At 50.7% G+C, this 25,437-nt stretch overlaps 8 protein-coding genes across 8 annotated transcripts; 4 read left to right on the top strand and 4 right to left on the bottom strand.

The window, feature by feature from the left end:
- Window positions 1-136: 136 nt before the first annotated feature.
- On the bottom strand, window positions 137-1,429 carry PV08_04272 (uncharacterized protein; the record flags this gene model as incomplete). The annotated part of the gene is made up of 1 exon (XM_016378620.1): window positions 137-1,429. One exon carries the CDS (start codon window positions 1,427-1,429, stop codon window positions 137-139), a length of 1,293 nt encoding a protein of 430 aa, XP_016237297.1.
- Window positions 1,430-1,948: 519 nt separating this feature from the next.
- PV08_04271 (uncharacterized protein) lies at window positions 1,949-4,582 on the bottom strand (the record flags this gene model as incomplete). Its single annotated transcript, XM_016378619.1, has 1 exon — window positions 1,949-4,582. One exon carries the CDS (start codon window positions 4,580-4,582, stop codon window positions 1,949-1,951), a length of 2,634 nt encoding a protein of 877 aa, XP_016237296.1.
- Window positions 4,583-7,354: 2,772 nt separating this feature from the next.
- PV08_04270 (uncharacterized protein) lies at window positions 7,355-8,716 on the bottom strand (the record flags this gene model as incomplete). Its single annotated transcript, XM_016378618.1, has 2 exons — window positions 7,355-8,466; window positions 8,524-8,716. 2 exons carry the CDS (start codon window positions 8,714-8,716, stop codon window positions 7,355-7,357), a joined length of 1,305 nt encoding a protein of 434 aa, XP_016237295.1.
- Window positions 8,717-9,545: 829 nt separating this feature from the next.
- On the bottom strand, window positions 9,546-11,480 carry PV08_04269 (uncharacterized protein; the record flags this gene model as incomplete). Its single annotated transcript, XM_016378617.1, has 4 exons — window positions 9,546-10,454; window positions 10,501-10,872; window positions 10,921-11,050; window positions 11,113-11,480. 4 exons carry the CDS (start codon window positions 11,478-11,480, stop codon window positions 9,546-9,548), a joined length of 1,779 nt encoding a protein of 592 aa, XP_016237294.1.
- Window positions 11,481-13,078: 1,598 nt separating this feature from the next.
- Window positions 13,079-13,953, top strand: PV08_04268 (60S ribosomal protein L2-B; the record flags this gene model as incomplete). Its single annotated transcript, XM_016378616.1, has 3 exons — window positions 13,079-13,127; window positions 13,181-13,672; window positions 13,730-13,953. 3 exons carry the CDS (start codon window positions 13,079-13,081, stop codon window positions 13,951-13,953), a joined length of 765 nt encoding a protein of 254 aa, XP_016237293.1.
- Window positions 13,954-14,938: 985 nt separating this feature from the next.
- PV08_04267 (uncharacterized protein) lies at window positions 14,939-16,332 on the top strand (the record flags this gene model as incomplete). Its single annotated transcript, XM_016378615.1, has 4 exons — window positions 14,939-15,065; window positions 15,132-15,299; window positions 15,351-15,747; window positions 15,798-16,332. The coding sequence occupies 4 exons, from the start codon at window positions 14,939-14,941 to the stop codon at window positions 16,330-16,332; spliced, it is 1,227 nt and encodes a 408-aa protein (XP_016237292.1).
- A 789-nt stretch (window positions 16,333-17,121) lies between these two features.
- On the top strand, window positions 17,122-21,531 carry PV08_04266 (uncharacterized protein; the record flags this gene model as incomplete). Its single annotated transcript, XM_016378614.1, has 3 exons — window positions 17,122-17,214; window positions 17,297-21,250; window positions 21,304-21,531. 3 exons carry the CDS (start codon window positions 17,122-17,124, stop codon window positions 21,529-21,531), a joined length of 4,275 nt encoding a protein of 1,424 aa, XP_016237291.1.
- A 1,033-nt stretch (window positions 21,532-22,564) lies between these two features.
- On the top strand, window positions 22,565-24,934 carry PV08_04265 (sodium/hydrogen exchanger 3; the record flags this gene model as incomplete). The annotated part of the gene is made up of 6 exons (XM_016378613.1): window positions 22,565-22,604; window positions 22,659-22,688; window positions 22,747-22,899; window positions 22,952-23,085; window positions 23,138-23,663; window positions 23,718-24,934. The coding sequence occupies 6 exons, from the start codon at window positions 22,565-22,567 to the stop codon at window positions 24,932-24,934; spliced, it is 2,100 nt and encodes a 699-aa protein (XP_016237290.1).
- Window positions 24,935-25,437: the final 503 nt, after the last annotated feature.

Below are 25,437 nucleotides of genomic sequence, written 5' to 3'. Positions count from 1 at the left end.
CTAGCAATACAATAAACAATATCTGGTACCGGTGATTTCATGGTCGTCTTCCGTAACAATATCGTAATAATATGGCATCTTGTCGTCGATGCCTGGACCCCCCGTTTGGGAGTCCGCCTAGGCCTGGAAGTGCCTCCTACACCCCCGCAATGTACGCATCGGCAGGAATTTGACCCTGTGCCTTGAGTTGGGCGAAGTTCGCCATGGCTGTCTGGTAGTCCCAGTTGTTCGCAGATAGGCAGTTTTCGACCCACTGCATTTTGAGTTTTGTCTCGAAGCTGAATTGAAGTCCCATTTGCTCTTTGAGAAGTACCTCGGCAGGCTTGTCTGGGGTGGCGATGCCAAAAGTTGACCCAGGAGGGAATTCTGGGTGCGCCAGAGTAGGCTCAGGGCCAAGCTGTGGCTGAGGTTGGATTGGTTGTACGGCACCACCACCGAAGGCTGGCTGTTGCGGCTGTATGTCGACGTCAGTTGCATTTTGTATAGGTTCGTTGTTGTAGAATTTGAGGTTCGGGTACAGCTTGAGGAGGGTGCTTAGAGTGTCCGGTTTACTAGCGACAGGATTGCCGCTAAGTATGATGTGTTGAAGAGATGATAATTGGTTCTTTCTGAACTTGAGAGGTTCTAGGTCTTGTAGGGCGTTGTTTGCAAGGTCGAGGTTTTGAATGTGAGGAAAGGCATTTGCCAGAGGCAATGTGTCGTGGATAGTCTGAATAGAATTGTCTCGAAGACTGACGCTCAGCACTGCTTCTTTCCGTTTTGGTAATGTTTCCCAAATTTTGCTTTCGCAGAGAGCGAAAATGGCTTTGTAGAGCTTCGTTGGTTCGCTGACGAGACCGGCGTTGATAAAGTCGGGTTCTTCGCCCAGCAGATTGAGAATGAGGTGTTTGTCTCCGGCGTGGTATCTCTTGTGGATTACCGAGATGATGATATTTTCGACATCAGATGTCACGGAGCCATTGGTTCGACGTGTGTCTCTCGTATTGGGTTGCTGATAGGTTCGACCGGGCCCTCGTGGCCCGGAAGGTGGCTGAGATGATTGATTGGAGAAGTGGCCTCGTGGGCCGGGGGGCGGTTGTGAGAAGCCGTTCTGAAATTGAGGGCGAGACGGTTGTGAGACTCTGCTGCCAAATGATGTGTTTTGAGGTGACTGAATGCTTTGAGATGGTGCATTCCGTGGAGGCCGGGCGTCTTCGACAATAAGGGAGGAGCCTGAAAAGGAAAAGCCGTTCAAATGTGTAAAACGGCTCTTGTCGGCTTCGTTGATCGTAATGATGAGTACAGAACGCCCAACCAACTTGTTCGATAGGATCTGTCGGCTGGACTTTCTTTCCAGAAAGGCAAGAAGTGCATCGAGGCCTTGATCTTGGGAGGAGGTAGCTATTTTGCTGTTTCCCCAGCCCTTTACGGCAAGCTGTGTCGTTGCCATTGTGAACGAGAGTGTGAAAATTTCGTGCGAGTGCCGGTGTCTGATGGCTCGGTATCGAGAGGGAGAATATGGTGTGAAATGGTGTCAAGATGCAGCTGAGAGAGTGTGATGATATTTGAATGGAATCGTCGTCAACTAGTTCATTGAGAGAATGTGTGGTGGTCAGATGTAATTTTGAGAGAAGGGGAATATGAATGGCAATCGAGGTTTGGGCGGGTTGTAAGATCGACGTCTTGTTTGTCAGGTCACGTGCCAGGCACACCAGTATCCCCAATTCTTAATCGCCTTAAGGTGCGGAGTACGAGCATTGTTATCCGTATATTACACTCTGTACCGAGTATCGTCAAGGTCGTCCTCCTATCCCTATCAATGGGTGCGCATACTCGGCCCCAGTATTACGATAGTTGCTCTATTTGTCCGGAATCATCGGGGAAATGTGAATTAGAAAGACCGTCGTGACCAATGCCCAACAACGCTAGAATGGGCCTGCACTGTGGCGTCAAAGGCTACGGACAAAATCTATCGTCTATCCTCGGGAGGAGCAGGGCTCGTAGCTTTGCTCCCAAACCTACCGATGCCTCCAAAACCTCCCAAGTCACGTTTGAAGAATTTGCCAATGTTCTTGAGGTTTTCATTCAACTTGGCACCGGCATCGCCTCCAGAGAATCCACCCTCGCCTGGCGCGTTGATAATTGGCACTCCAACAGGAGGTGGACTTTGTGCTCCATCCCTGGGTGTACCAATGCTTGGGCTGCTAAACCGATCAATAATAGCATTCCCCAACCCGGACGCGTCGAACTTCATGTTGGCCGGGAGGTTGGCAGTGCTAAGAGATGCTGCTGCCGAATTACCCAGGGCCGACAAGTTGTGCAATGCTGTCGCCGGAGTAGAGGCTTGCACTGGTACCACCGCTGATCCCGAAAAATTTATAGAAGTCAGCAGAGGGGATCTTTCTACCAGTGAATCCTTATATCGTGGACTGAACTTGTGCATCTGAAACAATTCTACCAGATGATTTTGGTCCGCCTTTGTCTTGATTCCTTTCATTTCGAGGATTTTGCGGAAGTTGGTTTCAGACAGATCGGCGATGTGGATCAGGTAAGCCTGTACCAAAGCTTCAGGTGGCGAAGGGCGGACTTGTAACGTCTTTAGCAAAGGCTCGACTTTGCCGAAGGCTGCCGTGACGCGTTTTATGAATAGTGTTGGAGGAGTGCCAGGCAGAATGTGGCTCAAGGTGTTCCTGATCTCGTGAGTATCCAGCAGCATCTGTTCGGCGCCGCCCTCAGAGATCGGCCGGCATAGCGCGATATTCGAAGTATAGGTCGAAGCAAGAAGCTCCACCAGGTTGTCTGCAAACGCCCGTGCATATTGCTGCTTGTGTAACATCGACAGAATCTCCCCGGACCTGTCCTTGATACGGCTTTGAAGCCCGTTGATGTAGGAGCTCTTGTCCTCACAGCTCTCAATTCTGGACCAAGCAATATTCCTCATCTCCCTCCAGCTGGGCTCAAGATCAACTTCGACTCGGCGCACTAAGGCTCGAACGGCAGCACTCGCTATGCCCATGAAGGCGTCCGCTTGGCTTTGTAGATCCACGCTCTCCCTGAGGTTCTCATCGATACGACTTTTGATTTTTTCTTCCAGTGAGTTGGAGGTATTAAAGCAATAGTCGGCGGTGTTCAATACCAATATAACATCTTCGGTGGTTGGATTTCGAGAGGGCGTTCCTCCTGATGGCTTTTCGGAGATATGAAACAACAGAACTTGTTGGGCATACTGGTCTAGGTAACGTCCGAATACTTTGGACAGGTCCAACAATGGTTGCCCAGTGGAAAGCTTCGCGCATTGGGTCAATGAGTGCCGGTAGAAGTTGAACAATTCCGTGGACGATGGAATCACCTGCTGAGAAGAAAACTCCTCATCTGCCAGCCTGGTAGGCCTCTGCCTATATTGAGGCAACAAGCTGGCCAATTCCTTGTCCTGAGCATCTACCCAGAGACTCAAGTATGGCTCAAATGCGTCAGATATGGGTTGTGAGAACAGAGGAGTATCGTTGCTAGAAGTCACAGTGTCGATTGATGTTCGGGAGGATTGGTTGAAGCGTCTCTCCAGACCGTGTTCGAAATCCAGAGTTTGTTGCAGGCAAGATAACAGCATCTTGACATCAATGGTCTGTCCGTTACGCGTGGTCCTGGACAGAATGCCTTTGTAATCCTCCCGGGTGCCTTCTGCAAAGACATTTGCAAGTACCTCATTTACACGCCAATGAAGGGGGAAGATGGCAGCATGTTCTTCATCGTAGATCTTCAGCGTCTTCTTGAACCATGCATACCTACGATCGATGTTGTCCAGCGAACCTGCCTCTTGGTCCCACTTGAAGATATGTCTATATTGACGTAGTTCCGTGTTGCAGTACCAAGTGATCAAGCGGGACCTTGCGGCATCACCGAGAGCGTCTACGACCAAGCATGCTTCATGCAAAAGACCTCTCTTCTGAGCCACCTCTTCTTTTGTGAATGTGATCTCGAAATCTTCGCACACCTGTTCCAGAAGTTCCCGTTGGATGTCAGCAACATTCCTGCTAAGAGAAGCAATCTGGTCTATTGAACGATATGACTTGAAATGCGCCATGAGCTGGATGACGGCTTGAAGCAATTGAGCACATTCTCGATATTGTTTGGTCTTGCCCAACACTCTCAATTGCTCATAGGCAGTCGTCAGCATTTGAAGCCTCTTTAGGGCGGTCATAGACAGAGTGAGGTTCTTCTTTGTATTGTCCAACTGTTTGATATCGGCTGTCATCTCGGTGATGTTGCGTTCAGTTTGCACCGCTCTTTCACGGACACTGTCGATCCGCTGAAACAGGTCGGCCAGCTCTGCCTTTGTCGCTTGCATTCGTAGCAGGCATTCTGCGTTGGCTCTAACCTGCTCGTCCTCGAGGAGGTCGATCTCATGGTCGAGGTCATCCTGATAGGCCTGGAGTATTCGGTGCGTTTGGCTGACGGAGGAAAGGGTGGAGGGATGGGAGAAGATCTGATTCAGGTGTTCGATTGGGTCATAGTCGTCTGCGTATATCAGAGACACACGAGGTATAGCTGGGTGAGATGACTTACCCACGTCCAGGAGATCTACCTCCGACTGTGTGCCATTCATGTGGACTGCGTGTCTTGAACCCCAAGTTGCACCACTTTTCACAGCTCCGAATCTGATCGCTCATATCCAGTAGGATGCAAACCCAAAAGCAGAGACACAAATCAGAAGACTACTCCGGTAAGACACACTTCGGCCAACTTTGGAACATTGAGCGAGCATCTGTCACCTTCTCGTTCCCCGGGACGTGTTTGCGACCACAGATATTCCTGCCGCTTTAACAAGTCAGGAGTTCAGGCTACCTGTAGTTGGTGACCGCCCAGTTTTCTTACACAATACCTGCTAGGTACGCCAGGTAGGTGGACGCGGTGCCTTTCGTAAGACAACATCAGGTTCCAAGCACGATGAGAAATCTACGACCGACTCTCGCTGAGGTGCTTGTCAATATACAAGCAGTCAAAGACAGCCAGAGCAACCGCATAACAAAGACAGGCCACCCATACACGAATCGCCCTCCTAACCACGATGACACATGCGACTTGTTCTCATTACAGGGAGTCCATTTCTTCTTCCAAAATATCCCCGAAATGCCTTCACTAGCCGTTGGTCTCCCTTTCGTCCATGGCTACGAACCTTTTGGGAACAGCGGCATATGCTCGTCCACTAACAGTGGCCAATAGCTAGAGCTGTGGCCACCTTCACACAACCCTTCCACACTGTCGAAGGAAATTCAGACCCAGGTGTTACGCCCAGGTCCAATATCTCCACAAGCTTCGGATGCACCAGGGTTGTATCAATCCAGGAAGGTGTTACAAGATTGACTCGTGCATTCATAGAGGTTTTCGGCTGCCTGAGAGCTCGAAAGAGACCTCGAACACCAATTGTGCCAAGCATGTGTGACCACTTGCACTGAGTATGTAAAGGTAGATTGCAGGCTCATCTTGAAGGTAAATTCACGCAGCCTTTGACCTACATTTTGCAGCATTGTGGTATGTACTTCCAGGCATATCACAGTAGCCCCATAACAGGTACAAGAATCAGTGACTTGGAGAAGGACTCCGCCGACGATACCTTGGACTGAATGCGCATATAACCCAAGGCTAGTTATCAAGGAGCTCTTGTACAAACCCCAAGTCAACTTGGATCGCGCTGCTTTGAGGTCTGACTGGTAAACCGCCTGGAATTGATGCTGGTGCAAGGCCCACCAGGACTTGGTCCGTCAAGGTCCCTCGATGTCCCTCGACTCCGGGAAATGACCAGCAACGTGCAGCGTTATAGTTGGAAAAAAGAAGCAGCGTGCTTGAATGCCAAAACGCTCGACAGCGTGTTCATTACATCACGGTATATATAGGAAACGTGAGAGCCTTCGAATGTACGACGTGCTCGTCAGGAACATCGCCAATGCCGGAGATGGTGACGCATGCACCATCTCGGGCTGTGTGCGTAGCTGTTGCTGATATAAAATCTAGATGCCCGTATGTGGTACTCCATCTCAGGTCTCAACGTCAGCCGGGTCCATACGGGCTCGAACATACAGTGACTATCACCGTTTGTTCTCTTTGCGGCGATTTGAAGTATAGAAGATCAGTGCATCTTGGACGTGAGATGCAAGGTTAAGCTTCCACAAGCGAAGGTCTTGCTTCGCAAGGAAGAAAAGTACCAACAGGGCAACGTAAGACGCAACTCCACCGGATTCCCAGAATATACGGGGGCACACGCATAATATCCAGCTACCCTGACGAGTGTAGTAGCCATCACCCGGGTGATGTAATTGCGGAGTCAGAGCATTAAAGGCCCAGGAGGTAGACAGCTGAGGTGAACTGTTTTGAACAATATCATACTTGTCGGCCTGGCTGTGCGGGCATAAATCAGTTGTCGGTGTCTTCGCGGACATCCGAACAGCTATCGACAGCCATCGACATCCGGATTGACGCAGACGGACAGTCACAGATCGTCGTTTGGCCAGCGAGTGAAGCGGCGTGACGTGTCTCCGTTGCTTGCAAATATTGTCGTGAGGTGAGGAACACGAACACGGCTCGAACCAGAAGAATAGCGGGCCGACAGACTAGTCCCATCATGGCTTGGCTCAATATTTTTTTAAGGAGGGAAAAGCGTACGGTCTTTTATTTGGTTGTTGTTTTATCCTGCCTTGTCATCGAGTGATTGTGTCTTTTGTTCGTGGCAACGCAAGCAGTCATGGCACAGGCACAGACGAGAGCACTGCTTCTCCTTGCTGAGGTCGAGGTCTCGAAGTATTTCCCGTCCCGCGGCGAATCAGGGACACCATTTGTCGCATCTGAGCGAAAATATGGTAAGCTACATAATCTTCTCCTTCCCACCACCAACAACGCCTTCGTCTGGAGCCTACTACTTTTTGTGATGAACAAATGAAACCTCATGGCATTAGGAAGAGCCGGAAAAGGATGTCATGGAAGATAACACATTCTGTGGTGGAAAAGCGTATCGTCAAATGCCTTTTCTTGCCCGCCAGAAATTGTGTCCTGACGTCGGTGCTTAGAATGGTTTTGCTGATAGTACATTATCTTCTTCTGAACTGTCTTCCCCCGTTGCGTGCGAAATCCAGCTAACATTTCAAAGTCAGTGCTAGGTAGGAAGCTACGACGCCCTCCACTGCTGAGCCAGCTGGAATGCGATGTCGCCGAATGTATTCGCTAGGAATGTGTGGCAGCGTGAGAAGCAATGATCTTTGGGGGCTCCGAAAACTTGCCTGCCGTCCCATATTCAGGTCAGGTGCGGAGCGAACGCAGAAGCCTGGGTTTATGAGATAGAGCAAAGGATGGAGTAAAAAGCTCAATCATCAATACATATATCATGCTAACCCTGATGCATTTTTTTCAACCTCGAGCTTCCTTCGTATAGACCTCGGTCGATGGCCGCGGCGACTGTCAACGTGCCACCAATAACAGCACAAACACCAGTCAAGAAACTGGCAAAGGTCTTTGGCCTGATCTCTCTGTTGATCACCCTCATTGGACTGATATCATAGCTGAAAAATACTCCTGGTATTCCACCATGAGCATGTAATCGTTCCTTGTGACCCTCGGCTGCATCAGAACCTCCACTCAAGGACCTCTTGTGGCTTGTGACAGAGTATTGATGCGTCTCGATACTGCCCTGACTGCCTGCCCCGCGCCCTTGCATGCCCAAGGGGATCAGATCGCTCAAGCTTGAGTGGTGTTTCATGCTCCGGTCCTCGTCCCAGCCCAAAGGTAGGTAAGACGTAGAAACCACCTTGATGAAGTACATGAAATTGTACGCCACATCGTCGGTATCCTGCCTGTGGCCATCCAGCGGATTTGAGTGGTGGTGATCACTCCATTTCGCAGCCGTCTCGTCCGGCAATTGTGGTCCGAAGCGTAGCGAATGTATCTCGTGGGTGAAGGTATGTCCACCCTCAACGGGAGAGTCAAAGTAGTTGTTGAGGTCGTGTACATGCATGTTCCCGTTGCTGAAACTGCGTCCTGGTGCAATGTGAAAGTTACCAACCACCTTGTTGACGCGGATGACACCTTCGATCCTGCAACCCTCTTGCCTCTGAGCGTCTAGACGTTCGCCATAGCCTTCCCGCTCACATTGCTCGACACCTTCACCTCGTCCGAAGGCCCAGCTGTTTGCAGCATATGCTTCGCGGACATCGTCACAGGTGTTGCAGCACCCAGGCTTCTTCGCATTTGGCGGCGCAGGTGCCGAATAACACGAGCCACAGTAGTCTGGGTCGAGATGCGTCGCTGTGTCCTGTTCATGTAGAACAAGGGCAGTGGTGTCGATCACCCTCGAGCCTTCCTTGTAGTTCGACAGCCTCACTTTGTTTACCCCATGCACCACGCCAGTCTGTTGTTCGCCAGACACATCCATGACGTCGAGCGTAAGGAGTTCGCAAGGTATTCGAGGAAAGGTGATGTTAAGATGTATCTCCATCTTCTCTCCTGTGCAAACGGGACCACGTCAGCATTGAACGGATGTCTGGTCAGTTCTCTGCATACCTCTGCCTTTATCCACAATCAACTCCGGTTGCACCAAGATTTTTCTGTAGTCCGCCCATTCACCCAATATGAGATATATTATTATCACAATCGAAGCTATCGTAACAATGCCACCCGATGTGGTGCGTACCCGGGCATCTTCGACGGTTTTTGTGAAGGCGTCAAGCCGCGTGAACCGCGACTTTACTGCCATAGTGAGGCAGACTCACAGAGGAGACCGCGCACAGTGCGCTTAATCTGCCTCTGTGACGGGAAGTATCGTGTTAGGAGGTGGTGAACGAAGAGTACAACACAGTCTTATGTCGCATGCAAGACTCTCAAGCGTGGTGAGGTCGGCATTGTCGTCTCAGTGTTGACTTGGAAATAGTGGACAGCATGTTCGATTGCATGCCCTAAAAAGCCCCTTGTATCGGGGAATTCACAAGCATCTTTTAGGTGACCAGCAAGCGACCCTGGCATTCAGCGCTCCAATCATGTCTGGCAGAGGTTTGGACCTCTCTCCACCGAGGTCTCATCTAATATACAATACTTCAGCTACATCAGGTACTTCCTGGAATGCCTCTGCTATAAACACATCCGCCGTCCGGAGTGCGACAGTCTAACGTTGATGCTTTCGGATCTCGACTGTCTACCAACCCAACATGCCCAGCGCGCTATTGAAGAACCTACAGGTACCTAACACATGCCCCCCACCGTTCCTCTTGCTCACAAAACATGCAAAGAAGGGTAATTTGTGGAAGAACTCACAAGTAGCGTGGCTCAAGGAAAATTGAAACTCAAGGGAGGCACGATGGAGAACCTTACAACGAGCAAAGGAAACCGAAGAGTTGTAACGCCTATGAGGCCAACAAATATGCTTAGATTGGAACAGTCTCATTATTTGCCGCGACACCACTTCTTCAGGCGGGTACCAACCATGGCAGCGCCTCTCTGGTGAACACTGACCATCCATGTAGCCGCAAGCTTCATCATACGTGTCTGTTTCCGGGGACACAACTGTGCAGATCATGCTCAACACATGCTCAAGACAGATCCATAGGCTGCACCGTTTCCTGTAGATGTGTTTGAGAGGAAAGTTGTAAGGGTTGCTCCCGGTTCCCAATGCCACTCAGGATCCCCTGACCACCGTTAAGGCTCTTTTCTCGAGGAGCGACATCAATGGTCTCCGAAATTGTGGTTCCGATAGGCTGCTGTAGCGTTTTGAGTGCTTCATCGGGGACCACGTTGCCATTCATATTCTTTCCATTAACAAGATGTTGCTCCGGTTCTTGTGAGGGAGGCTGTCCTGGCAAGACATCGGATCCTTCTTTGCCCTTCCTGTACCTCAGTTGTACCACCAAGCTCTCCTGAGTATTGTCGTCCTCGCCCAGCTCATCAGGCTCTAGCGCTTCATCACTCATGTCGTCGTCCTCGTCGTCCTCGTCCTCCGCATCGAAGTCAGGCTCTGACTCGTCAGGCTCGTCTTCGTTTCCACTCCATTCATTTCCTGAAGTTTGCGCCTCATCACTCTCGGTATCCCCACTGTTTGGGTACCTCTCTCCAACGGGCTTCACAACCCGACCCGATCTTGAGTGACGTGGTCCACGTGTTGGTGCAGACGCAGGCATGTCCTCACTTGTCTCTGTGAAATGGCCTTCTCCAGCAGTTCGTTCTAGTTCTTTGCGTTGATCGATAAGAATGCTCTCGCCGTACATACCGCCAACTCTTGACCTGACCTGCCTTCCACTCGCGGTGACCGTAGGGCCATTGTCAGGTGGCATGGATACACGTGTAGATGGTCGACTTGACAGTCCATCCGAACCATACTCGTCGTCTGAATATGTATAGCGCATCTTCTTCCCTCGTGTTCGTCCCTCATAGAGGGAAAATCCAGGTTCGGGGCGGGCGAAGGCGGCTTTTCGAGCGAGGCGGTATTCGCGGCGTTTGCGTTTCTGTAAACTTGTCAGTAATAGAACCTCACGAATGTGGTGACCAGACCTCTTCACCGGCCTCAAACCGAGGTACTGCAGCCCTTAATTTGTCGCTGTTCAGTTTCGAGTTCTGGGTGTGTTCTTCGGCGAATTTATCTGCTAAGGCAAGGACTTCTGGGATAGAACCGGCCACGCTGAACCAGGTGTTTGTCTTTGCAGTCCTGCCATCATTTTCCCGGTAGACTCGAAAATAAGAGTCATCCAAGCCTTCAACCAGCCAATATTTGCGACGCCATTGATCCGAAAACCAAGGTTGAACACTTCTGGGTTGATTCTTGTCGTCATCTCGGCGCGTCTGTTTGTAGGAGTCTTTGATGAGACCTTGCACAATTTCCGACGAATTCAAAGCCCATAGTACTAGAGCCTTCAGTAGATTTAACTAGAGGCTGTAAGCAACGCTGGATTTACTAATACTGGGGAAGCATACTCTTTCTTCCGGTGTCATGTTCCTGAAATTCTTGCCGCCGTGGATTGGGTTGATACCTTTCCACACCGTCGGCCATTGGTGATGATTTGACGAAATCGCGTCCTCCAGAGCTCTTCCATAGTGACCGCGTCTATAATGAACATTAGTCAAGGATGTCTTCATGAACCGTATGTTACCAGCCAGGATACTAACTCGACATCTTTCTTCCTGTTCAGCACAAGCCCTAACAACGCGCAAAGCAATTTTTCCACGAGTTCATCGGGCAATTCACCAGCAACTCCTCTTTCGATGTCCTGAGGCCCCAGTGCTGTGAGGTATTTGGGAAAGGCTTCGTGGAAGCGACTGAGGAACATAACAATGAACGCGATCGCGTCATTGTCGGCGAGAGTATACTCATGTGGCGGAGAAGGTGCTCGCTTGGGGGGTGGTTCTGGGGATTCGGCCTTCAGTGTAGGTTTGAAGTAACGATTTATACCGACAGGCTTTGACATCTTGCGGACCATCTCTTCGTCCTCTGAAGAGGGCGCAGATGATAGGGAGGAAGAATCCGAGTCAGCCATGGTGGTTGTAGCGGGGGATAGTGACGCGGTTGTTGGGAGTCGGGACGAAGGAAGAATTATGGAAATCACAGACGTAGAGAGACGCAGGAGCAGGAGCGGTCTGAAAACGCCCTGAATGCTAAATTGACTTGGCGCGTGCGAGTCACGCGTTGAACTATTCGATAATTCGACAGAGGTATGTCTTTTTGGTCTAAATGTCTGTAGCAAATTCGCAGCTCGAGCAGCTCGAGCCTTGACCATCGCCTTTCGACTCATACATCTCAACAGAATATCGTTGGGAGTTGTGGCAGCCGAAGGACCTTTCCAAGCCGCGACGTGCTTCACGGGTGTTCCATTTGGAAAATGGCGCCTGTGCCAAGCATGCACATCTGTTGCAAGCAACCAGGCATTTGCAGATGCATGCGCACTCATGTCGCCATAATTGCCCCGTTCGTTGCCATGAGAGTGAATATCATCTCGCATGCGACTGTCGTCCTCACTTCTGTGAGTTCATTTGATGAATAGCCATCATCAGAGACTCCCGTCGAAGAGGCCACACTCCTGCCAGCTCCAGAGCACTGCGGGGTTCTCCGCACAGATCAGACTCTCCCAGGCGAATACTATCGCCATTCATCAAGCTTTGTGCATGTCAGGGATCTTGTTGAACCGTTTGCTGATGAAGACGCCTTATTCCAGGGTGACTTGACAATACAAGCCCTGTAGCAAATGCTTGATGTGGCAGCGCAGTTGCAGCAGATGTCACTCCATGACTGGAACTCTGAGGAATGTGGGATCGCAATCCAGTACTGGGCGCCTTATTTTTGCTTCGTCCGAAATCCACAATGCAGCGAACAAGTCTTAACATAGATGAAACCAGATGGCAGTGCGTTGGTCATTTGACGAGCAGCATGCTAGGGTGGACTATCAGCACTGATTAGGCGCTGTAAGGCCAGGAAACTCATTTGAAAATGTCGCAGACCCCCTTTGAGTGCTGTGGAGGTTTGTGCTGTATGGTAAAGCGGAATTCTGATGATGCGATCTCCAAGATCGGCCAAGCCAATCCACGTCCTGTCGGAGAGCGCAGATTGATGAAAAAGGTAACTGTCCATCAAAAGAAACTAATATCGCGCAATTCAACTCTGCAACGAAGCACAAAGATGTACTTTAAATCGCAAGGAGATAAAGTAGGATGCAGGACATCTCGAATCCTTGATTCGTAGCAATGGACTTACCTGGCGAGATGTAGGAGACATGACTATGCATCGCCGAATGGACTGAATTGCAGTACGGGCAAGCAAGACAATACCAGGCATGTCGCTTCGGCCACAAGGTTGATGTAGTGCCATATGACAATTGATGTACCTCTTCAGACGGCTGAGGTCTGAAGAGGTCCGTAGAAGCTGAACGGCCAAGGAGAGATTGAGCTTGGCGCGATTCACGTGACAAGGCCGATGCCAAGATTTGAAGGTGGCAGTCGTTGCCCACAGGTGGAAAATTGTAAAGTGCGCAGGTTGAACAACTCTCTATTCACGACCTCATCGCCGCCCCGTCCTAACAACACCGTTGCAAAGTAAGGTGTCTCGTTTACTGTATCGTTTGCAGTCGCTAATTGTAGCAGGATGGGTCGAGTTATCCGTAACCAGCGAAAAGGCCGCGGGAGCATTTTCAGTTCGTCGTCGCTTTTCTACTCGTTCGACTTCTCGCTAACCTCATGTTTACAGCCGCTCACACTCGCCTCAACAAGGCCCCGGCCAAGTTCCGAACTCTCGACTTCAGTGAAAGACATGGATATGTTCGAGGTATCGTAAAGGACATCATCCACGACCCCGGTCGAGGCGCACCACTCGCCAAGGTAGAATTCCGCGATCCTTACAGCTTCAAGAAGCGAGCCGAGACATTCATCGCAAACGAAGGCCTCTACACTGGACAGTTCATCTACGCCGGCAAGAACGCTTCTCTGAGCATTGGTAATGTCCTGCCCCTGGGTCAGGTCCCTGAGGGTACGGTTGTCTCCAATGTTGAGGAGAAGGTAGGTGACCGTGGTGCTCTGGGACGAACTTCTGGCAACTATGTTACTGTTATCGGACACAACCCTGACGAGGGCAAGACCCGAGTCAAGCTGCCCAGTGGTGCGAAGAAGGTCATTCTCAGCTCGGCTAGAGGCATGATCGGTATCGTTGCAGGCGGTGGACGAACAGACAAGCCAATGCTGAGTATGTGGTTTCAGTAAAGTTATCACCGCACAAGCCTTGCTAACACTTTACCTACAGAGGCATCCCGTGCGAAGCACAAGTTCGCCGTCAAGCGAAATTCCTGGCCCAAGACTCGTGGTGTTGCTATGAACCCTGTCGACCATCCTCACGGTGGTGGTAACCATCAACACATCGGTAAAGCCTCAACCATCTCCAGATACGCTGCACAAGGTCAAAAGGCTGGTCTCATTGCCGCCCGAAGAACTGGTCTGCTCCGTGGTACCCAGAAGACCAAGGACTAGACGTGACGATTGCATGAGTGCGGAATTCGGCGTCATTGTATTATGGTCAGCTGGGCACTTGCAAGATAGTCCTGCAAGGAGGTCAGAGTATCTGGCAAGCAGAGGGCCAGGATGTGCAAACTCTATCGGAAAGACGAAGCTCACGAAGGCCGAGATTTTTCAGTGGAATGATACCAAAGTTTCATCAAATACGTCCTTTCGATTGACACTGTTTGTGGAGGCAGACATGGCATAAAAGCTTCAAAATCCTCAGTTAATCCAATTCAAAAGTGACTGGTCTCTGGGTCTCGTAGTAATTTCGTTGAACACCAGGTGTGACTTTCGTGGCGCCGCTGCCAGGCGGCCTGCTTCGGAGTGATGAAGATAACGCTCGGCGGAGACCGTGTCTGCTTTCAGAGGGGTGACCGGTTCTGCGCATCAAACTGCCAATGAACGTCAAATAAGATATGGCAGTCCAGACGTTCCCATTCTGGCGGCGGCTCAGGGTGTGTGGCGTGGGGTTTGTCTCAGAGAAACAAGCACCACAACGGTTTGAGGTCAGGGATAAGAGGCACGAACCACTGGCAACCGGACCCTAATGGAACAAGGTTGCGCGTTACGATCGCCGCTTCCAGCGTTATCGAAGGCTGTTTCTTCAACGGCCTTCGGGTCTTTTTTCGTTGCAGACTCCATGTTCTTCCTTGTTTAAGGCCTGTAAGCGCAGACACTCGTTTTAAGTCATCTTCTATCCTGGCGCTGCTCTTTCCGGCTCGCCTGACTTTCTTTTAAATCGCTCGTGCAGCCCTTGTGCCGCCGCATTCCAATAACAAGACCGCGAAGGGCCAGATCAGCCGGAGCCTCCGTTCGCTCACTCACTCGCTCACCGCGCAGCACAATTCTCATTTGCATAATTTATCGCCGTATCATCATATTCTTAGATTTTCCGCTCTCCTGGTTTATTCCTCCCCCCATACACCATCAAATTTGACGCAACACCACCGCAACCATGAATGTGAACAAGAAGCTGGATCGTTTTAAACAATGGGCCGGAGAGCGCATGGGAGGAGAAGTCAAGACCAGTGTGTCCGACGATTTCAAAGCACTGGAAATGGAGATGGGCCTGCGCCAGGATGGTGAGAAGCCGCCTGTGGTTACTACAGATTTGCGCCGAAGGCGAGAATCTAACGCGTGATATCTAGGTCTGGAGAAGATGCTGAAATCCATGAATGGATACATGAAAGCAATCTCCAAAAGATCTGAAGTAGAGGGCAAAGAGAAAACGCTACCGATAGCCTACCTGGGAGGAACCATGATAGCCCACGGAGAGGATTTCGAGCCTGACTCTGATTATGGGCAATCGCTGACCAGTACGTGCACTACTTCACGTTGGCTTGATGATGGTGCTGACATCTACAAAGTGTTTGGTCGGACTCAGGAGAGACTGGCTCGCGCCCAAGAAACATACATCACTAGTGCTACGAATTCATGGCTTGAGTCCTTGGAAAGGTCACAGGTCCAGATGAAGGAATTCCAGGCTGCTCGCAAGCGGCTCGAAACAAGGAGGCTTGCTTACGATACATCATTAGCGAAGATGCAGAAAGCGAAGAAGGAGGATTTCCGAGTTGAAGAAGAACTACGGACACAGAAGGCGAAATACGAAGAGTCCGCCGACGATGTCCAACGAAGGATGGAGGAGATCCGTGAGGCTGATCCGGAGAGCGTGTCGGATCTAGCAGCCTTCCTTGACGCTGAATTAGCATACCATGATAAGTGCAGGGAAGCGTTGTTGCAATTGAAAAGCGAGTGGCCGGCGAAGTACGTAATCCACCTCCCCCTTTGAAACACTTACTGACATTGGCGCACAGATCGCAACAGTACAGAGGTTCTCGACCTACTGCTCGGTCCCGGTCCAACACGGTCCGCTCCTATACCCAATACTCGGAAACGGCTGAGGAACCGACTCCGACTCCTGTGGTTGAAGTACGACCAACCATCAAATCGAGCCGCTCATCAACAGGTCGTTACGGCGATCAGCCCGATGACCGCTCGCCGCGCCCGACTTTTAACAGATCAACCACATACGATGGTGGACGGGAGTTGTCTGCCGCGAACATGACCCGCATTTCACGAGTACCAAGCGACTCTCTGATGATTCGCACTGCACGTTCACAGCTACGGAACGTCGAAGAACAAGATGTCTTTGCCGACGAATCAGGTTCTTATACGACTAGCAGTCCTGACCGTGGCTATGGAGATCAATCAGTCTCTCCTGCTACCTCGTATGGAAGTGGTTCGTTCACGCCTCTAAAGAAGAGCAGCGTACCACCGCCACCTCCCCCATCTCGTGCAAAGAAACCCCCTCCACCTCCGGTGCCTGCCAAGCGGACTCTGCTGACGTAGAGGATAACGTATATAAACTTTGCTGTGAATGGATTGGAAGGCTTTGGTTAGCACCGGCAGTACGGCGTTGGTGAGATGCTGGGTTTTCCTCAAGCCAATGGAATGGAAGATGCCGTATCATGGATTGGGGTTATGATATTAGAGACGCCAGGATACGTTGCACTCAGAGATACAAATGATGACGGCTCAAGCCCACCAAGACGGTCCTGAAATAGTATCAGCTCTGCACGAGACGTGTCATATGAACTAGATCCGTTGGTACTCTTCATACATACCTACCTCTAGGGACACAGTATCGATCAACAAGTCTGCCTGAAACTGCTAAAATCACGTGATCGTAAAGCGGCGCGAAGTTCTGCTTGGCGTTCCGCTGATTGAAGCGCCGCAAGTTGCGAATCCTTACCGTGTCACTGCCTCCATTTCCGAAGCGAACGTGAAGCCCCTCTCAGCTTCGAAAACCATCGTCAACGCGTCGCATCCATCATTTTTCATCGTCACGAAACTCTACTCGGTCACCGACTGAACTGAGGAGTGCGCCAAAGACCGGCCACCCACTCTTCGTCCCCTCCTTTGGCCAATCTCACCTCGAATCCGTATCTTCAGTCAATTCACCAGGAGTAGTTCCATCACTGGACACGCCAAGGTCATATACCCTCACAAGGCTGTCCTCCATTTCCGCCAATTGATCACCAGCAACCGCTATACTGCACAATATTGATGCTCTGCAAAGACATAATCTGATTGCCTTGACTGAGGCGTCCCAAAGTCAACGGTCCGGACGCCTTCACCATGGCTTCGGTCCAGTCCGCGCCAAACATGCAATCCCATGGTATTGCTCTTCCCCAGAACCTTTCGCAGGCTCAAGTCCAAGAGGTGTACCAGGTAAGCAGGATCGCCGGTGTAGATGGAAAGCCCAGATATTTGCAGACGCATTTTTGGTTGCCACCTCACTGACACGTAGCAGAAATTTCAGCGCATGAAAGCCCAAAATGTCCCCGAAACTGATCCTGAGTACCTCAAAGCCCACCGCTTCCTTGCTGCGGTCCAACAGCAACAGAACTATCGAAAAATGGCGGCGATGCAGCAGGCGCAAAAACAACAGCAACTTCAAGCCCGGCAACAACAGGGTCAGCAAAATGGACAACAGACAAACAGCAATGCCCATGTGGCGCCGATAAACGGCGCGGCCAGCATTTCGACGTCGAATACTGGTCAAACAGTCAACGGTACTCCTCCAGCACCTAATCAGCCTGCGAATCCATCCAATGGTGCTCAAACGGCCGCGACCCAAGCCCAACGAGTTGCAGCCCAGGTGAATGGGACGTTTTCACCTGAACAGCTGAACCTCTTGCGAACACAGATATATGCATTCAAGATGCTATCGAAGAACATGCCGCTTCCTCCGAAGCTTCAACAGCAGTTGTTCCCGGCTCACAAGCACCAACAAACCAACATATCTGATGGTAGCTCGGCCAATGACAAGACGGCGAAGGCTCCCGTTCGCCAAAAGGATGGTGCCGCGAAAGAGCTCATCCAAGCAAAGTCTTATTTCGAGACATCTCAATCTCCTTATGATCTGCTTAGCAAGATGATTAGCTTTTCAGAGCATGCTCAGCGGTCTAAACGTCAAAAGATCCCAAGCATCATGCCTATTGGTATTGACGTCGAGGAAATGCGAGAGGAACAAGAGCGTCTTCTTTACAACCGAATCCAGGCTCGCAAAGCTGAACTCGCCACTCAAGTTGCAAACATCGCGACATGGGATACTAGTAAATCAGCCGATCCAGAAGCTGATGACACTCTCAAGATCAAGGCATTGATTGAATTCAAGAAATTGAGTTTGGCACAGAAGCAACGTGATCTTCGCCGAGAGCTCCAGCAGGATCTGTATTATTACGATAACCTGGCCATGACCGCCAATCGGTCTATGCATCGTAGGATGAAGAAACAATCACTGCGCGAGGCTCGGATCACCGAGAAGCTCGAGAAGCAACAGCGAGATGCGAGAGAGAACAAGGAGAAGACAAGACAGTCTAATCACTTGCAAGCCATTATTGCACACGGTCAAGATCTTCGCGCTAATGCTACCAGCCAGCGTAGTCGTGTTCAGAAGCTTGGCCGCATGATGGTCGCTCATCACCAGCATATGGAACGTGAGGAGCAGAAGCGCATTGAACGAACAGCCAAGCAGCGGTTGCAGGCTCTGAAGGCTAACGATGAAGAGACCTACCTGAAACTTCTTGGGCAAGCCAAAGACTCGCGTATCACACATCTTCTGAAGCAGACTGATGGTTTCTTGAAACAACTTGCGGCTTCAGTCAGACAGCAACAACGCAGTACTGCAGAGAAATGGGGCCAAGACGATTATGAGGACGAAGACGAAGACGAAGAGGGATCCGACGATGAAGGCGGTGGAAAGGTCGATTACTACGCAGTCGCCCATCGCATCAAGGAAGAAGTCACAGTGCAACCGTCAATATTGGTAGGAGGAACCCTGAAGGAGTACCAGCTGAAGGGTCTTCAATGGATGATTTCGCTATTCAACAACAATTTGAACGGTATTTTGGCCGATGAAATGGGTCTTGGAAAGACGATTCAGACCATCAGCTTGATCACGTACCTTATCGAGAAGAAGAAGCAAGCTGGCCCATTTCTGGTCATCGTACCTCTCAGCACCTTGACTAATTGGAATCTTGAATTTGAGAAGTGGGCCCCCTCGGTTAGGCGAATTGTGTATAAAGGGCCTCCCACTTCCAGAAAAGCTCAACAGGCAAGCATTCGACAAGGTAATTTCCAGGTGCTTCTGACAACCTACGAATACATTATCAAGGACCGACCAATATTGAGCAAGATCAAATGGGTCCACATGATCGTCGACGAAGGCCACCGCATGAAGAATGCCCAATCCAAACTCAGCAGTACCATCACTCAGTACTACACAACGCGTTATCGCCTGATTCTGACTGGTACGCCGCTGCAAAACAACTTGCCCGAATTGTGGGCGCTTCTCAACTTCGTCCTTCCCACTATCTTCAAGTCCGTCAAATCGTTTGACGAGTGGTTCAATACCCCTTTCGCGAACACTGGTGGCCAGGATAAGATGGAACTATCCGAAGAAGAATCTCTTTTGATCATTCGTCGTTTGCACAAAGTTTTACGACCTTTCCTCCTCCGTCGACTGAAGAAGGACGTCGAGAAAGACCTACCTGACAAGCAAGAACGTGTTATCAAATGTCGTTTCTCGGCGCTCCAGCAAAGGTTAAATGTGCAGTTGATGACACACAATAAGCTTGTCATTGCCGACGGCAAGGGTGGCAAGACGAGCATGCGTGGTCTCAGCAATATGTTGATGCAGCTGAGGAAATTGTGCAATCACCCTTACGTCTTTGAGCCAGTCGAGGATCAGATGAATCCCGGTCGTGGCACCAACGATTCCATCTGGCGTACCGCAGGCAAATTCGAGCTTCTCGATCGCATTCTGCCCAAATTCCGCGCCACTGGACATCGCGTTCTCATGTTCTTCCAGATGACGCAAATTATGAACATCATGGAAGATTTTCTACGTCTCCGTGGTATCAAGTATCTACGTCTTGACGGCGCTACGAAGGCCGAGGATCGGTCAGATCTATTGCGCGTCTTCAACGAGCCGGGATCTCCATACTTCTGCTTTCTGCTCTCCACTCGTGCAGGTGGTCTTGGTCTCAACCTTCAGACTGCAGACACTGTCATCATCTACGATTCTGACTGGAATCCCCACCAAGACTTGCAAGCTCAAGATCGTGCGCATCGTATAGGACAGAAAAACGAAGTCAAGATTCTGCGTCTGATCACGTCCAATTCGGTGGAAGAAAAGATTCTTGAACGCGCCCAATTCAAACTCGACATGGATGGCAAGGTCATTCAAGCTGGTAAGTTTGACAACAAATCTACAGCTGAAGAACGAGATGCATTCTTGAAAACTCTTCTCGAGTCGGCCGAGGCTGCGGAGCAGACTGCAGAACAAGAAGAGATGGACGATGACGATCTCAATGAGATCATGGCTCGCAGTGAAGAGGAGTTGGTCCTCTTCAAGAAAATGGACAAGGAGCGAGAGGCATCCGACCAATATGGACCTGGCAAGCAGCTGCCGCGTCTTATGGGCGAGGACGAACTTCCAGATATTTACATGACCGAAGAGAATCCTGTCCAGGAAGAAGTTGAAGAATATGCTGGTCGTGGAGCCCGAGTTAAGACTCAAGTCAAGTATGACGATGGTCTGACCGAAGAGCAGTGGCTTGCCGCCGTTGACGACTCCGATGACTCAATTGGTGAAGCTGCAGCCCGCAAAGCCGCCAGGATCAAGAAGAGGCGCGACAATAAAGCCAAGCGTGAACGTGTCGCAGCAGGTGTCGCATCGTCACCTGAGCCTGAGCAAGAGAGCTCTGAAGAAGAAGAACCGCCTCCCAAGAAGAAGGGATCGAGAAAATCAGTGGGCCAGAAGCGAAAAGGAGATGACATCGAAGAAGAGACACCGCCTACGAAACGCAAGCGTGGCAGACAATCCAAGGCTATGGATCTTCTGAGCCCTTCGGACCGAAGTACATTACAAAAGGCCCTCAAGTCGGTGTTTGAATCGATCAAGGCTTTGGAAGTTCCGGACTCAGACCCAGAAGAGCAATCAGACGATGAAAGTGATGACGAGACACCCACTCGATTGATCATAGGACCCTTCCTGGAACTGCCACCGAAGAAATTGTACCCCGACTATTACAATTTCATTCAAGACCCGATCGCCATGGATATGATCGAGAAACGCATCAACAATCACCAATACTCCACGCTCAAAGATTTCAGCAACGACATTGCCCTTCTGGCGAAGAACGCCAAGACATACAACGAAGACGGCAGCATGTTGTATAATGATGCCATTGCTATTGAGGTAAGCTAACAAATCTGTCATGTTTGTCTTGTCGTCTACTAACATACATCTAGAATCATTGTAATGAGCAAATTGCTAAACAAATTGGTCGAAACCCCAGCCTTGCCAGCATTGGCGACAAATCGGGCCAAGATGGTGATTCCACTGCTGCAGGTTCAAGCGCTGGGACACCTCGGGCATCAGTCGCTCCTACGGGAGCTACCAAGCTCAAATTGACTCTAGGAGGAGGTGGTAGCAATGGGTATGGAACGACAAGTGGTGCAGCAAGTGGGACGGAATAAACTGTACTATTGTACCATCAAGGTTTTGGAGAGGAAAGCATTGGCGTTGAAACATTCAGGGCGTTCCATTGCCACTAGAAAAAGTATGGCTGACTGGGCGCTGGGGACCTGTCGAGGCAGGCAAGCATTCTCATGAGTAGGATGGTGCCAGAAGAATCGGGGTTGTGGATGGAGACGCAATGAATATGTGTGTTGATAATCCAGATCATACATCAATGTTAAATTAGTTTGAACATGACTTGATGCGACAGCCTTCAGCTGCGTGGTGAGATACTCGGTGTTATGTTGCTTTTATTGATCACAAGGTTCAATAGGAGAAGACCTGGCTGACGCGTTTTCAGCCACAGCACTCTATGCTCCGTATCAGGGGGTTGGTACGGCTTCGGGTACGTGGGATCTGGTGTGACAGCGTGACAGCATGACAGGTACTCGCAGGCTGTAGATCGTAGGCTGTCGAGGACGAGTACTCTTACCTTGACTTGGGTGTCGTGCTATATGTACGTACCTAAGGGTTCTGGGTAAGGTTTTGACAGGTCGCCGCACAACGTATCGCATTGTGGCCTCAACACCTGCCTACGTAGCTACGAGTAGTAAGCAGTTCGTCAGGGCCGCACAGTCTCTGCAGGGACTGTCCGTAACAAGGGACGCATTTGGACGACTCTCAGCAGCAGACCATAGGGAGCAGTCTCGCAGGTAGGTTCCAGACTTCTCAGTTGCACAGTACTGAAGTCTACGGAGTACAACCTCTGATTCATTACCTGTTCAAGGCTGTGGCAGCCAATTACTGCTGGCCAAAGACTGCGCTTCGCCCCGCCGTGATATCGATCGAAGTGGCCCAGTCCTAAAGTCTCGGTCAACATCTCGATAACTATCGGCCACCTCGCAGCCTCACTAGCCTGTCCCTCAAGCAACCCCAATACTGTCCCCTGATCTTGAGGCGCACGCTGCTGTCGACACCCTGTTCACTCTTGTCGTTCGGCCATGCTGAGTCTGCTGGACTGCGTCGAATGATTGCTGCAAGACCTGCGCCCAAATGGCGTCGAGTTTAGTTGGCGCATCGTTGCACTTTCTCCGTAAGAGACGAACGAGACATCCCGCCTCCCCAACACGATACTAATGCCTTGCAGGTCGACAAGCCGAAGAGCTTGACCCCGACGGTGCGATTCTCCCTGACTGACGCTTCTGCCGAGTGACCGCTGACCGTCTCCTCCACAGACGCTGCTCCTGAGGCCGGACAAAAAGAGATCTTCTCATCATGGGCGCTGTTCATCCTGATCATGCTGCTCATCGCAGCTCTGTTTACGAGCTACATACTGCAGCAAAAGAGAATTCAAGCAGTCCATGAGACTGTGATATCTATATTCGCAGGTGGGCACATCCACGGCGCGCAAGAGAGTCTGGACTTACTCAGAGACACTAGGAATGGTCGTTGGGCTGGTGATACGCATTACGCCTGGGACCGCGATACAGGATACTGTCAGCTTTGATTACCAATTTTTCTTCAATCTGCTCCTGCCGCCCATCATTCTGGCTTCAGGTTACGAGTTACATCAGGTCAGCTGCGAGACCAAGTGGTAGATTGCCAACTGTCGCTAATGGACTGCAGGCCAACTTCTTCCGCAACATTGGTACCATCTTGACTTTCGCCTTTGCTGGGACCTTCATTTCGGCGGTGTCACTCGGCCTGATCCTGTGGTTGTGGACCAGGATCCCATTCGATGGCCTGACCATCACCTGGGTAGAAGCCATTTCCGTGGGTGCGACCCTGTCTGCTACCGATCCCGTCACCATCCTAGCCATCTTCAACCTCTACAAGGTCGAGCCAAAGCTGTATACGGTGATTTTCGGAGAATCCATTCTGAATGACGCCATCGCGATTGTTCTGTTCGAGACTGCGCAGCGGTACCGTGAGGGCGCATCAGGGAATCTGAGCGTCATCAGTCTCTTTGAGGCCATCGGCATCTTCTTGCTCGTGTTCTTTACCTCCTTGTTGATTGGTGTCATTGTGGGTGTTGGCACTGCTTTAACGTTGAAGTACACCCTGGTTCGAAGGTTCCCAAAAATTGAAAGCTGTCTCGTCGTTTTGATCGCCTACGCAAGCTATTTCTTCTCCAATGGCGTGCACATGTCAGGTAGGGTCCCAAAGAACCTGGGATTCCAAGCCACAGTTGCTGACTTGTGATTAGGCATCGTGTCCCTCTTATTTTGCGGTATCACACTCAAACATTATGCATATTACAACATGTCGAGGCGAACACAGCTTACCACCAAGTTTATCTTCCAAATCCTTGCACAACTATCCGAAAACTTTATCTTCATCTATCTCGGTCTCACTTTATTCACAGAGACCGACCTTGTCTTCAAACCACTATTCATCTTGGTCGCAGTCATGGGCATATGCGCTGCACGGTGGCTAGCAGTCTTTCCTCTGTCCAAGGCGATCAACTATATTATCCGCCTTCGTGCGAAGAAGAGGGGGCGAGATGTCGCTGATGAGCTTCCTTGGCACTATCAGGCCATGCTCTTCTGGGCTGGTCTGCGAGGTGCTGTTGGTGTCGCCCTTGCCGCCGGTCTACAGGGCAATGAAGGCCCCGCCCTTCGTGCGACAGTCCTTGTCGTAGTGGTGCTCACCGTCATTATATTTGGTGGTACAACAGCACGCATGCTCGAGATTCTGGGAATCCGAACGGGGGTCGTGGAAGAAATTGACTCGGATGATGAGTTCGACATCGAGACCGCCAATGGTGGCACATATTACAAGCGATCCGGAACTGGATTCGGACACCATCCCAGACCCACTAACATCGGTCTAGATTATATAGAGAACAGCACGAACCGCCGGTCTGGTCATGCAAATGGCTCGGCTTCCCACCCGCGTTCTGACAGAGGCTATAGCAGCAGCAACGGCGCCTCTCCTCCTTTTGACAAGCCCAAACGTGCCGGGAGTAACCGTAAGAACTCTAATATCAGTCAGCGTGAGCGAGAGATTACTGCTCAGCAAGGAAAGCTACTTGATCACCATGGCGGGTCGACCAGCGATGACGACGAGGACGCCATCGACCTTGATCTTCCCCCTGCGGCACCCAGACGGAAGCCATCACCCCTGGCAGGATTCAGTGGCAATCCTTATGCCCCTCCCCCACGGACGAGATCTGCTCCAAATATTGTGCTCAACGATGGAGAGCATGGAACAGACGGGGATATGGGTGTGGCCGGATCTACGACCGGTGGAACGTCGACCCCCTTGTCAGGTCCATTGGGGAGCAACAGCATACGCAATCTTTTACGTGGAGCGACGGCCGATCACACAGCGTGGTTCAGACAACTGGATGAGGATTTCATCAAACCTCATCTATTGCTCGATCAGCATCAAGGCCAAGGCAAAGGGCCACCGTCCGCCTAACCGCGCTACTAGGAGCAAGGCATACTAAGAGCAAGGCAGGTGGTCTGCGGATGAAAATCTCGGCTGTGGCTTACTTGTAGATTCTGAGCGAGCGGTAATGGCGTCTTCTCAATGTGCCGAGCTGGATGAAGAGACGTTCATCCGGGAATGCCCACATCGGCATGACGCAAGTATTGCCATATGGAGTGTTTTCCAAAATTCGCTTTTGGTAGCTGTGCGCCGTTTGCGTGCGTATGTATATAGTTATAGACTTGGTGTATGTACCGGATACTTTTGAAGACTTAGTACGATGATGGGAAATGAATGTCAAGGAGTGTTTCGCAACGTGTATATAGTAAAGTTCTCATGTGAGCATTGACATGGTCCGTTCTACGTTTACTCTCCAGCAGCCTACAGTCAGTCACGTTAGGCTATTGCACCGTGGAGAACGAAAAGTAGGTTGCCAGCCCATCTACGGGGGAGGGAGAAGTACAGAGGGAGAAGGACGGGAACGATGCGAGTGA

This window comes from Exophiala spinifera, assembly GCF_000836115.1.
Source record: "Exophiala spinifera strain CBS 89968 unplaced genomic scaffold supercont1.3, whole genome shotgun sequence".
NCBI classification, from domain to species: domain Eukaryota; kingdom Fungi; phylum Ascomycota; class Eurotiomycetes; order Chaetothyriales; family Herpotrichiellaceae; genus Exophiala; species Exophiala spinifera.
The sequence above is the reverse complement of the archived record's forward strand: the minus strand, read 5'-3'. Positions and strand labels throughout refer to the sequence as shown.